This window comes from Python bivittatus, unplaced genomic scaffold (genome assembly GCF_059951505.1).
Source record: "Python bivittatus isolate LINGU-HERP-01145 unplaced genomic scaffold, Pbiv_v1 ctg000850_np1212, whole genome shotgun sequence".
NCBI classification, from domain to species: domain Eukaryota; kingdom Metazoa; phylum Chordata; class Lepidosauria; order Squamata; family Pythonidae; genus Python; species Python bivittatus.
Window position 1 is genome coordinate 25,953,075 of NW_028277112.1, and position 14,234 is coordinate 25,967,308.

At 37.9% G+C, this 14,234-nt stretch overlaps 1 protein-coding gene across 3 annotated transcripts in view; it reads left to right on the forward strand.

Moving 5' to 3' along the window:
* PRDM6 (PR/SET domain 6) overlaps positions 1–14,234 on the forward strand; it is a 98,883-nt gene that overhangs the window by 62,860 nt on the left and 21,789 nt on the right. For all 3 annotated transcript variants that reach the window (XM_088130114.1, XM_088130112.1, XM_088130113.1), the window contains exons 4-6: positions 151–278; positions 6,212–6,336; positions 10,413–10,755. In XM_088130114.1, coding sequence (XP_087986240.1) covers positions 151–278; positions 6,212–6,336; positions 10,413–10,755 — 596 coding nt within the window. The remainder of the gene's footprint in view (positions 1–150; positions 279–6,211; positions 6,337–10,412; positions 10,756–14,234) is intronic.

Genomic DNA, 14,234 nt, shown 5'->3' on the forward strand with positions numbered 1-14,234 from the left:
AATATTTTGTCATTTGTTTCCTTTGGTTTCTGGGAGCATTAATAAGCTGTGAAATCTCACCGCAGTAAATTTCTGAGAGTGGCACATAGCAACAGCAAATATGACTGCTGATGATTCATTCTAACTACTTGACTTCTGACCTCTTTACAGATATATGACCAGGATGGGACACTACAGCACTTTATTGATGGTGGGGAACCCAGTAAGTCAAGTTGGATGAGATATATTCGATGTGCACGGCACTGTGGGGAACAAAATTTAACTGTAGTCCAATACAGGTAAGTTCCGCTTCAGTTTATTCCACAAATATCTCAATTTATTTCCTATGATAAACATTTTGTCAAATGAATGTGTGTCAGAAAGCAACAAAATATGCCTTGTGAATAGCATATTTCACTGCAGCAAGAAATTGGCTTTGTAAATTCTCTTACTGTAAGAAGCTGTGTTTACCAGGTTGCATCTAGAGGTAAGTGCTTTTTTCGAATGAGTGCAAGATGTTTGTGTGCAAAAATTGCACAGACATCCTGTAATGACTTCTGTTAGTATAAGAACAATCAATCACCTGAACTAGCGGTGCACGATATCAGCTAGCATGAGAACCTGCAGAAAGTGTTAAACAATGCTGCAGCACGCATGCTTGCACTCAAGCTGTGTCCTGCAAAAATTCCTGATAGCTCTTTTGCAATTGTTTAGAAAACAAGACCACTGCAAAAATGTGTTTGATCCAAATCATTGAACTGCTCTGGTTTCCTTTTGGCAGAGGAGTTCAGATTTAAGGCTCCAATTGTAAAAACAGACAATGAGCCATGTTAGATTAGACTGAAGCTTCATTTATTTATAATATGCATATTGTATGCATATTGATTGAAAGTAACCCCTACTAGGTTCAATTGCACTCATTCCCAGTAACCCTGACCTACTCTTTGTTCCTTGGCAGCAGCTGTGAAATTTAGCTGTTCTGTCCGCTGATAAATCATAAAATTGTCTAATTCCCTTTTAAGATCATCTGGCAGTTAAGTTCTCAACTGCTACTTTAAAGTTAGCTTGCATTTCCCACAATGATTGTAGAAAAATGGCTAGAAAATTGAATGTGTTAATGATGAGAAATATAAGCCTACAATGCATTTATGTCTGAGTTTTGTTATCTGTACGGGACACCACACACTATCATGGGATAAAAGAAATCTGTCTCTTGAAGTTTTCCAGTGGCGTCACTGAACACACATCAGAACCAAAAAAAAGACAATGGAACAGGGGAGAAGCCCCATGGCGTTTAATACAATTTGTTTATCAGACAGTACTTCTGGATGTATTTTTTCTGTGGAGCTGTGTAGGCCTAGTACCATTCTTGGGCAAACAGCCTTGGGGAACAAAGACTTTGCTTTGTGTAGTACAGCGCGTGTTGTTATGCATCTTTCAAATGGCAGGTAGGCTTGAAAAGTTTGGAACTTGGTTGCCTTTCCTCACAATAATAAATATCAGTTCCTCTGTGGGAAAACCAGAAAGCTCTGCAGATACACCTTCTGGTAGCACCTGCCTGTAAGAAGACCAGTGCCTATAATTAGCTAAGAAATAAAGGTCAAACAAGAGAAGTTGTATCTGGATTTGCAAGCAAAACAACCCAGTAACTGGGCTGCATAGATACATGAACTTTCAGTGATAAATATTTCCCTTTTAAAATCAGAAACAAAGATTTGGCACAACTAGGCATTATGGCAATATAGCCAATTTGGCAACTGCTACATTCGCTTTTTTGTTTGGTTTTGTTAAAAATGCATCAAGTTTTAATTTTGTTTGTATTGACAAAACTCATTTTTACAGATGAGTAAAGAAAAAAAAAAGTAGCTTCACAATCCGGAAACAATATTTCATGAGTGCAATGGCTATTATGCCCCCCGCTTTTTTTTTTCAATTTAAACATGGAAGTAGATAATAGGAATTTAAAGGAAAACAATTTACCAGTTTGGACCACTAAGCATTTTCTGTAAGAAGAAAGGTTTCAGTAAAATATTATTTGTAAAATATGTTGTGGGTGCCTTCATGAAGAGTTCATTCTGCATGTTGGTGGAAACATGGACTTCTCTGTGTGTGGTTCCTTCCCTAGGGAGGTGAGTCTGGACAGCTTTATCCTGTGGTTGGATTGTTTTATTTCTAAGAGGCTGAGTCTGTTCTCTGAGGTTTTAATGTCAGCTCTGCTGTTAATGTGGCTTGCAGTTAACACGGTTTATTCTTTTTCTTTTGTTCACTGTGTTCAGATCCCTGCTTTGGTGGATTACAAATATTTTAATCAATAGCAAAACTAACATGGAAATTAATACATTGTTCCTGAAGTCATAAAGAGTACACTATGTACAGCTGTTGAAGCACAATGGAGAGGTTGGGGGCCATGACAATGCACCATGTGCCACATCAGGTATGGTGCTAGCAGTGATGGAGCTCCTCCCTCCATGTCTGCCACTCAAGTTGCCTAAACAATGGAGTGTAGGTGGTGTGTTTGTAGTCTAGGTATTTTCTGATCTACTAAGACAGTTGTGAGCATATGTTGCCCTTATGCAGAGCCCTGTGTCACATCTGATATACCCTTAGAGAACGAGAGATGAATGATGTCATACAAGAAAGGAGTGTAGAAGAACCCCACTAGACAGCAGATATAGTTGATTGCATAGGAACACTGTTCCCCCAGTAATTCACTGGCTTAAACTGGGCATGTTTGTAAGCGCAAAGACTAAATCGCAATCAAAATGCAACCATGGGAAACCATTAAACATCTGTCAATATTAAACAGATCTTACAACTCTGTTCATTCTATAACTGTTGCTTAGAGTTTTCTCTGTTGATCTGTTTTCCATTGCTTTTAAAAACACAGTTTTTTTTTTAAAAAAAACCTGGCGTCTATCACCAGGGACTACATCCAAGTGTAAAGAAATAAAAAACATTGGACCCTGAAAATCCATCTAATTTTTATTGTACATGGACGTCCTCCTCACTGAAAGTCAGCTGGTTTAAATTCATTCTGTTATGATTTGTAATATCTAAATGGAATTTTCTTCAAAGAGCTCTTGATTGATTGACCCTTAGCTGAACGTTTTGTTTTTATTTTGAAGCTGACAATAATGTTTGTTGGCATGTGTTCTGCTTCAACTGCGTTGGGACGCCACGAAGCTATCTTTATGAGTCATCCAACCACAATACTAAATACATGTCAGCAAAAGAAATATTATCCGAAAGAGGAAAAATCCCTTTGATGTACTTCAGCATGCAGAGATTTCTGCAAGTTTTGGAAGCTCTGTAAGCTTGTAAGGAATGGTATATGCTTACACTTTTTTAAAATCTTTTTTTGGCCTACTCCTCAGAGACCACCCATTGCTCGAAAACAGTTCAGTTCTTTCAGCACCAAAGTGTGTCATTGGGTTTTAGCACATTCATTTGCTGGGCTGCTATGTTTATGTTAGGTGAAGCCAAACAGAGAGATGAAAAGTTACAAGGGTGAAGTACAAAGCAGACTATATTTTTTTTCAAAGTCAGGAGATGCGGGTGATTTATAACTCTGCCCCAATTTGATTTTTATGTAATGGTGGAAAGAATTAATAAAATGTACAGCTTGGGTGGAAATAGTGGGAGGGGAAGAGAGCGAGGGCAGGAGAGAGCGCGAGGCTTGAGTTTTTGTCAGATATTCATAGAAGGTTGGGAAAAAGCATTCTGCTTAGCCAGCAGTGCCCTCCTGAGACAGGGTGGCAGTAAGCGAGGAAAATAACAAGATAAATGAAATTTTTGCAGCTGCTTGTAAAATATTGAGAATCTGCACTTTTTTATTGATCTTTATGATCCTGTTGCCAAGAGCCACTTTGCGGTGACAAAATATGTTGACAAGTGCATATCTCACTGCCATGAAAAATGTGGTTAAGGATTCTCCTTATGTCGGCAGTGTTACACAAGAAACAAATTGCACCACTCTAGCCAATTTTTTACAAAGAGACTAAATTTAAGGCTTACCAACCCTGCAAGCTTTTATCTCAAACTTCAGGCTTTTAGCAATTCTTCACTGCAGGAACCAGCTGAGATTCAACTTTTTCAAAACTCCATTTATATCTATGCTTCACATGAGGTGGGGTTAAAAATGGCCCTTCCTTACTCCTATGGCTCTATCATTCTGTAGGGTACAATTCCAGGTAGAAAGGAATGCTCATCTTGTATTTATTGAATTGCTATCCATCACATATAAGGATGTTTTACGTTACTGTAACTGGCTTAAATGACAAGCTACAGTGTCAAGATAATAATTTCTCTTTTGGCTCCTAAATGCCTCCTTTCAGGTTGGTTTTACTACTGTGTGTAGCCTCCTGTTATTGTTTCAGATTGATATGCTTCCTTCTAGGGAAATATTATATCTGCTACATTATAAAATGATATATAAAGAGACGTATGAATGAATAAAGAAATGGATTGCCAGGACAGACCTGCTTTGTATAACTCTAGTTTAGTAGCCATCCCTCTGTCCAATCTGTACAGATCTCAGGCTGTGCTAGACACAACTAAGTGACAGCACGCCTTGGTGCAGTCAGATGGATTTCTTTTCAGTAGGAGTGTGTGTGTGTGTGTGTGTGTGTGTGTCTGTGTGCACATGCATGGAGGGAGACTGAATGTAAATGAATTGGAAGAAGGGCTTCAACCTATAATGGACGCAGCATCTCCTTGCTATTGCTTAAAGCAGCCCAACTTTGTTCAGGCTACTGTGCAAGATGAAGGAAAGTTGAGTTAAGGAATCAGTTAATTACATTCAAGTCAACTTTCAAAATGTTCAAAAACACTCACAGCAACCAGCCTCCCCGGTGCCTTACTATCACTGATTCGGTTATTTTTATGAAAATACCCTTGGAACATTCTGACATGCTAGACAGCTGTCTTTGTTGTTCAGTTTTGACTATATTAGTGACTTTTAAAACCCTGCAAGATTGTTCTGTGTTCTCTGTTGAAGAAGACATGTAACATATTTATTATTTATGTATCAATTTTAAGCCATTGAATGCTACCAAACCAAATGGGTATATTCTTACTTCTGGAATATATCATTTTGAAATGTCACATCAACTATCACCAGCTGGTGGTAGCGCTTTATCTGCCAAGCTATCAGCAGGCAGGCTGGGAGTTTCCGTGATGGTATTCTTCTCCATTAGACAACTTCAGGGGGTTAGGATTACACTCTAAAATTGTGCAAATATAAATACGCTATTTAGGCATGATATCTTTAAAATGTATTTGTAGACAAAACATTGCAAGCTGGAAAAATATTTCAAATGTATGGGTTTTGGAAAAATATATTTTAAATTGTCTTAAAAGGAAGGCATAATTTATTATCAGGCACCTTTAAATAAGCTCAGAGTTTACATTATTTTCTGCTTTGTTTCTATACTTTTAAGGAACACTAGCTAGAATTTGGTCCTTTATTTATAACTCAACTTTTTCTAAAAATTATAAAAAAATATGCTGCCTGGAACAATACCGAATTTTTAAAAATACACAACACATCTAGACTATACATAGTAAAAATGGTGAAGCTCCTCAAATTCATTCATTCATTCATCAAATTTGTCACCACCCATCTCGTGAAATGACTCTGGGTGGTTGACAACAAGATAAAAATTCATTAAAATACAACATAAAAATTGAGCTTGATTCCTGGTGACTATATATGGACACATCTGTACAGTTTCCTTGTTAGCAAAGCCAGAGTGTTTTGCCATTGCTGCCTTCTGGGATTTTGTTTCAGCTTCCCTGTCTAGCCTGCAGCCTTGGATTCCTTGGTGGTCTCCCATCCTAATACTAGCCAGGTCAGAACCTGATTTGATTACGAGACAAACAAGTGGTTAGCAACATGCAGGCACTTGCTGAGATATACATATGGTATTGAAGTTCCAAATGTCATTAATGGTAGCCATTTTATCACAGTCTAATAGCTGTCCCCCATCTCTTCTGTATTTAGCTTCACCTGAAGATGCAGATTAGTAATAATGTACATGTTCTGAGACGACTGTTTCGGCAAAGAGGAATCAGCTCAGCTAGACTGGCAATATCTGGCACCACCAGAAGGCATAGCTTTTGCTAAGGCATTGCTGTTTTCACTCACTTGGGCTGGTGATCAGGTGGATGCTCTTTAATAAAAATATCCTGGGCTCTCATTCATTCTTTTTTTCTCTTTTGTTTTTATGACCAGATCAAATATATTCTACCGAGCTTGCATGGATATTCCCAGGGGCACAGAGTTATTGGTGTGGTATAATGACAGCTACACATCTTTCTTTGGAATCCCTTTGCAGTGCATTGCACAGGATGAGAACTGTAAGTGTCACTTTATCTAAAAATAGTATCCTATGCATTCATGTTTTGTATTTCGATTAAAGTAGGTCCCTACCCTATGAACTGTACCATGTCAACAAACAGACATGAATTTTCCACCTTAGATATGAAAAACTGTTTTGAAGGTGCTAACTATGGAAACTACAAGACATGGCACTATCACAATAAACCTTTGTCTGTTGTACCTGAAGTCCATTAACTTGAGAGTTTGCTTTCTAAAGCACTGCAATGCAAATAAGTGAAAAACAGTTGACAACAAAAAAATAGTTTTATGAACACACAGATGTATCCTTTCTTCCCATCAAGATGTTAATTAGGAGCTGGAAAATACATCAGTTTAGTTAGCACTGTGAAGTATTATCAGTTTTATAAATCATTGTGAAATACGAGTTCAGCAGTGAAAGTTGTCACTTGGTCCAATCCAAAAGCTATTGTATCCTGAGGATGGTATCACATCCCCATTGTGTGCACAGATACTTCTCTTGATAAACATCAGGTTCTGTGACCTATCTCTTTAATTAAAAAGAAGTAAATGGGAGACTAACATTGCTGCCAGTTGATGCACATAAAGAAATATACACTTTTATATTTAACCTGAATGGGAGCGGTTTGCATTTAAAACGGAGGGAACTGATCCAAATATATGTGTGCATCAGCTTTTCTAGCCACTGCGTCACAGACAGTCCCAGATGCTAGATCAAACATCCACAGATATATAATGGGGAGACAGAGTAAAAAATAATGCAACAGTGTGCCTACCTTCTCAGTGAAACTTTTAATATAATATCTTTGTTCCCATGTCCTCTATGTAACTCAGCCTGTCATGAAACCTAAGCATTTACAGCTGAACACAACCCGTGTTTTTGCTTGTTTTTATTTTTCTGCCTCCGTTTCTCCCTGCTTCCTCCATTTTGCAACATGTCAAATTTTAAATGATAAATTCCTTAGAACTCCAACAAACTTATCCTCTTGTTCTCTGGAAAGTGCTACAGATGCCAGTGGCACTCAATAAACGAGTAAAAAACAATGATAATAAATATATAATAATCTCAGGATGATATTTTCAAATGTTGACTCTCTGAGGGGTATACGTATTATGGCAAAGCATAAGTGCATTTAAATGTGGATAGAATGGGTTGCCATCTCTGTTCCAGCTGAGGAAGCACATGAAACGAAGTATGAGGAGTCATTGATGTTATTGGTTACTGGATATATAATTAATTTTATGGTTTCTGGAATATGTCAATTAAAACACACACACACATACATGCATCCTAGTAACAGTTGCAAACAACTGTAATTATTTTAGACATCTGTGACACTTGAAAAATGAATTTCATTTACTCACTTTCTCTGTGAAAATTAGTATATTGTTCATTATCTTATTCATGTCTACTCAGAAATAAATTCCACTGAGTTCAGTGGAATTTGTTCTCACACACAGAGAGAGATGTAAGTGCAGTCTCAGTAACTATGAATTAATTGCATAAAATTTCATTATAGGATCCCAGATTGATTTAAAACATTTTATAGCTTTCCATCTTAAATCAAACTCTGGGTGGCTTATAACCAAGAATAAAACAACATATACACAATAAAAGCAAGAAACAATAAAACCAAGAAACAGAAAAACCTGGCATCACAGCCACACTTCCCTGACACAACCTACACATTCTCTTCCCACTCTGACCTCACCCTATCCTGACACTTGGGGGAAGAGCCAGGTTTTAAGTGCTTTCCCAAAAGCTAAAAGGGTGGGGCCTGTCAGATCTCATGGGGGGAGGGTGCTCCATAGGGCAGGGGCTGCAACAGAAAAAACACACTTCTGCACACCTACAAGTTGGCAATATTTTAGGGAAGGGACTTGGACTGTACCCATCCTACATTACCCATCTGGAAAGTACTTGCTTGAAGAAAAATAGAAGACATCAAGATGTATTGTTCTGTTCATCTGCATTGGACTGCATGCCTAATAAATTGTTTTTCTTCATGTAAGTTTGTGTACAAAGTTTACTTTATACCAATTTTTCAAAATGAGTGTAAATTTGCAAAAAGAGAAATAATGAAAAATGTAGGATTGATTTCTTCTCTCTTAAAATGAGATTCTGATCTTCAGGCAAAACTAGGTTTGATGTAATTCACACTCCTTTGAATCACATGTGGATCTTTTTAAAAAAATGGATTGGGAGTGCCACAGGAAGTGGGTATTAACCATTTGCCTTCACTGCAGTCCTTCTTTGGAATGGCTGCTGCATGAACTGACTTGGAAGTTTCCATGGGTTTTGTGGAAGTGTTTTTCCTTTTGCAGTAGAAACTAGTTGTATGAGAGGATCCATGAGGGCAGGAGGTTAGAACTCCTATTCTGCCATGATGTCCCTGTTAGGGTTTAATTAATTTTTAATTAATATTTTACATAATTAGCAATTACATGCATGATAATATAGATCTAGTCAGTTTCTTAATCAAGAATACAACATTTAAATATTCTGAGAACAAACATTGTTTCTTGCCCATGCTGAAGCCTATTCCATATAAACATGTGGAACTCTCCAGTCTCCATCAGTTATCCTTTCAGGTACATTCAGTTTCAAATCATATCCTGCACCATTCCAGAAAGTTCTCTGATTTTCAGATGGATGATAGAAGGAGCAAAAGGGCACCACATCCAAAAGAAACTGTGGAAAACCCCTGTTTGAAGGAGGAATTCAGTTCTTGCATCTCTGAATCCAAGCCATTCACTTTGTGTGAAATAACAATATGATCAGTGATTAGCCACTGATTTCTCAGACTCATTACAGATATTAGAATCCAAAGGTCTTTTACTACAAAGGCATTGTGAATCCTTTTCCATGATAGTTATTTTTATCTATTGATACTGTAGTGAGCCTTCAGAAACCAAATCAAAAGGACAAAAAAAAAAAAAAAAAAACCCAAAACCCTACCCTCTTCTCAAAGAAAATATTTTCTCTTGTGTTTTTTAATGTAACTAGGACTTATCAATGGTCACTGAGCAAAAAAGCTAATATTACTACTGCTGTTAGTGGCAGGTCTTCTTCAATACAGGGATCACAGACTGACTGTCTTAGATAGGAGCTAATCAACTTTCTTATAAACATCCTGCTTGAGGGAAGTCAAACTTTCATGATCCCTAGCAACTCTTTAGCAGTGCTTCAGGCAATGGTGCTTCCAAGAACGTAAGGGCTATAATGAATCTTACTGCCCCAAACCTAAACTGGTGGTGAGGCTGACCTCCAAGTAAATGTTTTAGCCCTTGTATGCAGAGTCCACCATAACTTAAGGATGCAGACTTAACTCAGCCCATAACTCCACTTTCAATTCCTCAAGGATGAAGGATAGCAAGTTGAGATTGCTGACTCTCTCCATTTCCCACCATCCACTTCCTACTAGAATGCAGACAGATATGGTAAGGTGCTTGTGTAAGAAATTGGTTTCTTGTGTAGCAATAGAGGAATACATTTTGTACTCTGAAATGTTTGTGTACAGTTTCTACTTCCCAAGGAGATGATCACAAAATTCATCTATAAATATTAAATGGGTATATCCATGACTATTTCACTAGTGAATTAAACTAACTCTGTTGCCATTGCTATGAAAATGGTGATAAAATTCTGAAAGTGATAGGTTGGAATGTACCACATTTTACAAGTAAAAGTTTCCATTTTTCTAATGCCTCCTGCAAACAGAAGACTATCACAATGGGTGAAATATTCTTTCTTGCTGTGCCGTTCTTCCACTTACATGATGTTTGTTGCATGAGGAAACATCCAGGAATGGAATCCCTAGTCTGCTCTTGGAATATGTATAGTCTATTCTATTTTACCATTTCCTGTCCACCATACATGACTGCATGTTAGACCAGGAAGCATTTAATTGCAATGCTTATCTGTTTATCTTCACCATCAATATTCAGTGCTTTATCTTAAATACAGTGAAGGGTAAGTAGATTATGGTGTGTGTTTATGCTAATGCTTTTCTCTTTTTTTCATATTTCTGAAGTCTTTGTTATAATGTTAGGAATTATTTTTTTTTTTCCCTAGTGAACGTTCCTTCAACTGTAATGGAAGCCATGTCAAGACAAGACACCCTCCAGCCATTTAGCAAAAGTAGCAAACTGCCCTCTGCCCCTCCACAGCGATCCATAGTGTTTCCGCAGACTCCGTGTAACAGGAATTTCTCTCTTCTGGATAAATCAGGTTCTATCGAATCAGGATTTAACCAGATCAGTGTAAAAAACCAGCGAGTCCTTGCAAGTCCTACATCAACAAGCCAATTAAATTCTGAGTTTAGTGACTGGCATCTTTGGAAATGCGGGCAGTGCTTTAAGACTTTCACCCAGCGGATCCTCTTGCAAATGCATGTTTGTACACAGAACCCTGACAGGTAAAACATGGGCACTCTTTACTTCTGTATCTGCAGATATAAACGACATTGCTTTTGCTTTATCAGGCTGTCACCCCTTTCAGCAACAGAGTGTTATTAGGAGGAACCTGCGCAGTGTAATTCATCTGCTGCTGTATGAAACATACAGATAATGGCCGTAGGTTAGGGTTATTATTTGTAAAAATATTGGGTACCTAAAGACACCGATAAGAGAAAATAGCTAAGAATATAATCTTGGTTTGGCACATCTCTTGGAAAGGGGCGGGGGGGGGGGACAAAATAGAAGGAAAATATATGGATATACCAGATGGGAAAAAAGAGGTCAAGATAATTAAAAGTCATTCTATCTTTGAGAGATAATATAACTTGCAGCTCAGCAGCTGTCATAGCCATTTCAGGGTTCACCTATAGTGTGCAATGTGTATGAACTTAATTAAGTACTAAGGGGTAATGAATTGGAATTTTTTGCTTAGTACTATTTTTCTTCAGAGCATGCAAAGCCATAAATCGTGCAAAGCTGTCAAAAGGAAATACCTACTCCACTAGTGATGTGGAGGAAAACAGATGCCATTTATTCAATAAACTAATATCCACACCGAAGAAAAATGTTGACTAGATACCTCAGAGTCAAAGTTGGTTGAAAGTTTGTCAATACAGAATTTTATGGCCATGAACTGAGGATGAAATTTAGCTGAACAAGTGAATTAAATTTTCAGGTACCCTGACCGGTGCCCCAGTAGAGATAATGGAACTATTATTTATGAATCAAATCTGGTTTATTTGACAATCTTGATAGCTGGCAGCACAAAAGACAAAAATCAGATTAACCCAATAAAAATATTGTTTGGGATTTTATTGTTCCTTTAGTGACAAAGTGGAGCTTTAACAAAAAAGATTGAATGTCCTGGAACAATCATTTGGGAAACAATCCACAAGTATTGTTTTTTTGTCACTTCAACGGTGAAAAGGAGCCTTGGTAAATTGGAAAGAAGTTTTGGAAAACAATATGCCATTTCACCAAACATTTAATACATTTTCATTGCTTGAGTATAAATCTCTTCTATCATTTCATAGGAATTTCATCAAAATATGTAAACCATGTTTATTACTGTGCAACCTCGGTTCTCTTCAGTAAATCTTCTATGTGGGTTCTGCATTAGAACAAATTAACACATTTGTAGAATTATTGGATGATAATTTCCAAGAGGGAAAAAAGGCCTTTTCAAGGTTGCTTGAAAATTTCCAAAAGAATTTGAAGGATGGGTCAACCAGAGATCTATATATGTTTGAATGAATATACAGCTCTCTTTCAGACTTTTCTGTTCATTTCAATAAAGGCAGTAAATAGGTTGCATGGTGAGATATGTATTTGGTGCTGGTTTCTCCACTGAAGTAAATTAGGTAATTTTCCAAATATTGTATGTATGTACCATATGTGTGCATCGAATATTCTGTGCCTCCAAGAAATCAGATCTTTGGATTAAGGTCAAATTCATGTCACTCTTCTCACTGCATTAAAATGTGCAAAACATTGAACCATAGCTAAAAGAATCTACAACAACATCTTCAAGGATAAAAAATAAGATAGAATGCCATTTTTTTTTCAAATTCTTTAAATCTAAGGCTGGTGTTGACAAAATGCTTGTAAGAGGTAGTAAGTTCCAGTGTTGCTCATTGCTTTAATTTCCTCCTAAACACTTTTCCTATGTCTACTGTGTTTTCATGAAGAGGAATAATTAACAGTATTGCCACCAATAAAATGCAAGTTTCCATTGCCTTGCAAAATCAGTTTCTTTGCAGACTTAAACATACTAAATTATAATCATGCTTCTAAGCATGACCCAACCTATTGTTGGATCTTAACTGTAATCTTGTGCTAATGCTGAAACTCACAAAGCAATCTTCAAGCAACAGCCATTTAGGCTGTTTGGGTATAAGGTTGGGCATAGTCTGAAGTGAGATGGAGGAGGAGGTGTTTCATCATCTTCTATAAAAGAACAATGTTTGAATTTATCTGGGGATTCCACATGTACTAAGGAGAAAAATGTGGAAACTCATTGGTACTTGTGCCTCTTAGTATTAATGGAAATCTATCCCAGTGATACTCATCCAACATATCGATTCTGGGGCCTTTTTTCAGATATTGCAAGGGTTCTAGATATATGAATGAGAACCACAATAAAAATATTTCCTTTTGTTCCTATCCCAGTACAATAAGTAATGGTTAAGAAATGTAAGGTTTGAATAGTCCAAACTATGCAAGGGGTAGTAGAAAGCACAACTTTCAATCAGTAGCTGGGAACAGTATCAGCAGCAGTGAGTGCTGTACTTTTTTTTTTTTTTTTTTTTTTTTTTCAGTTTTCCGGTGGTGTATGTTAATATTCCCCTTCATGGATCACTGCCTTGTCGTGGCGAAGGGGCTTGCGTAACTCAGTGAAGCCATGAGCTATACCGTGCAGGGCCACCCAAGACGGACAGGTCATGACAGAGAGTTCTGACAAAATGTGGTCCACTGGAGAAGGAAATGGCAACCCACTCCAGTATCCTTGCCAAGAAAACCCCATGGACAATGTTAAAAGGCTAAAAGATATGACGCCGGAAGATGAGCCCCTCAGGTCGGAAGGTGTCCAATATGCTACTGGGGAAGAGCGGAGGGCAATTCCAAGTAGCTCCAGAAAGAGTGAAGCGGCTGGGCCAAAGCCGAAAGGACGTTCAGCTGTGGATGTATCTGGAAGCGAAAAGAAGGTCCGATGCTGCAAAGAACAATATTGTATAGGTACCTGGAATGTAAGATCTATGAACCAAGGCAAGCTGGATGTGGTCAAGCATGAGATGACAAGACTGAACATCGACATCTTGGGAATCAGCGAACTGAAATGGACGGGAATGGGTGAATTTAATTCGGGTGACCATTATATCTACTACTGTGGGCAAGAAACCCTTAGAAGAAATGGAGTTGCAATCATAGTCAATAAGAGAGTCGGAAAGGCAGTAATGGGGTACAACCTCAAAAACGACAGAATGATCTCAGTGCGTATCCAAGGCAAACCATTCAATATCACAGTCATCCAAGTCTATGCCCCAACCACTGATGCTGAAGAAGCTGAGGTTGACCGCTTCTATGAAGACCTACAACATCTTCTAGAACTAGCACCAAAAAAAGATGTCCTTTTCATCATAGGGGATTGGAATGCTAAAGTAGGAAGTCAAGGAGTAATCGGAATAACAGGCAAGTTTGGCCTTGGAGTACAAAATGAAGCAGGGCAAAGGCTAATAGAGTTCTGTCAAGAGAACAAGCTAGTCATAGCAAACACTCTTTTCCAACAACACAAGAGACGACTCTACACATGGACATCACCAGATGGTCAATACCGAAACCAGATTGATTACATACTTTGCAGCCAAAGATGGAGAAGCTCTATACAGACAGCAAAAACAAGACCAGGAGCTGACTGTGGCTCAGATCATGAGCTTCTTAC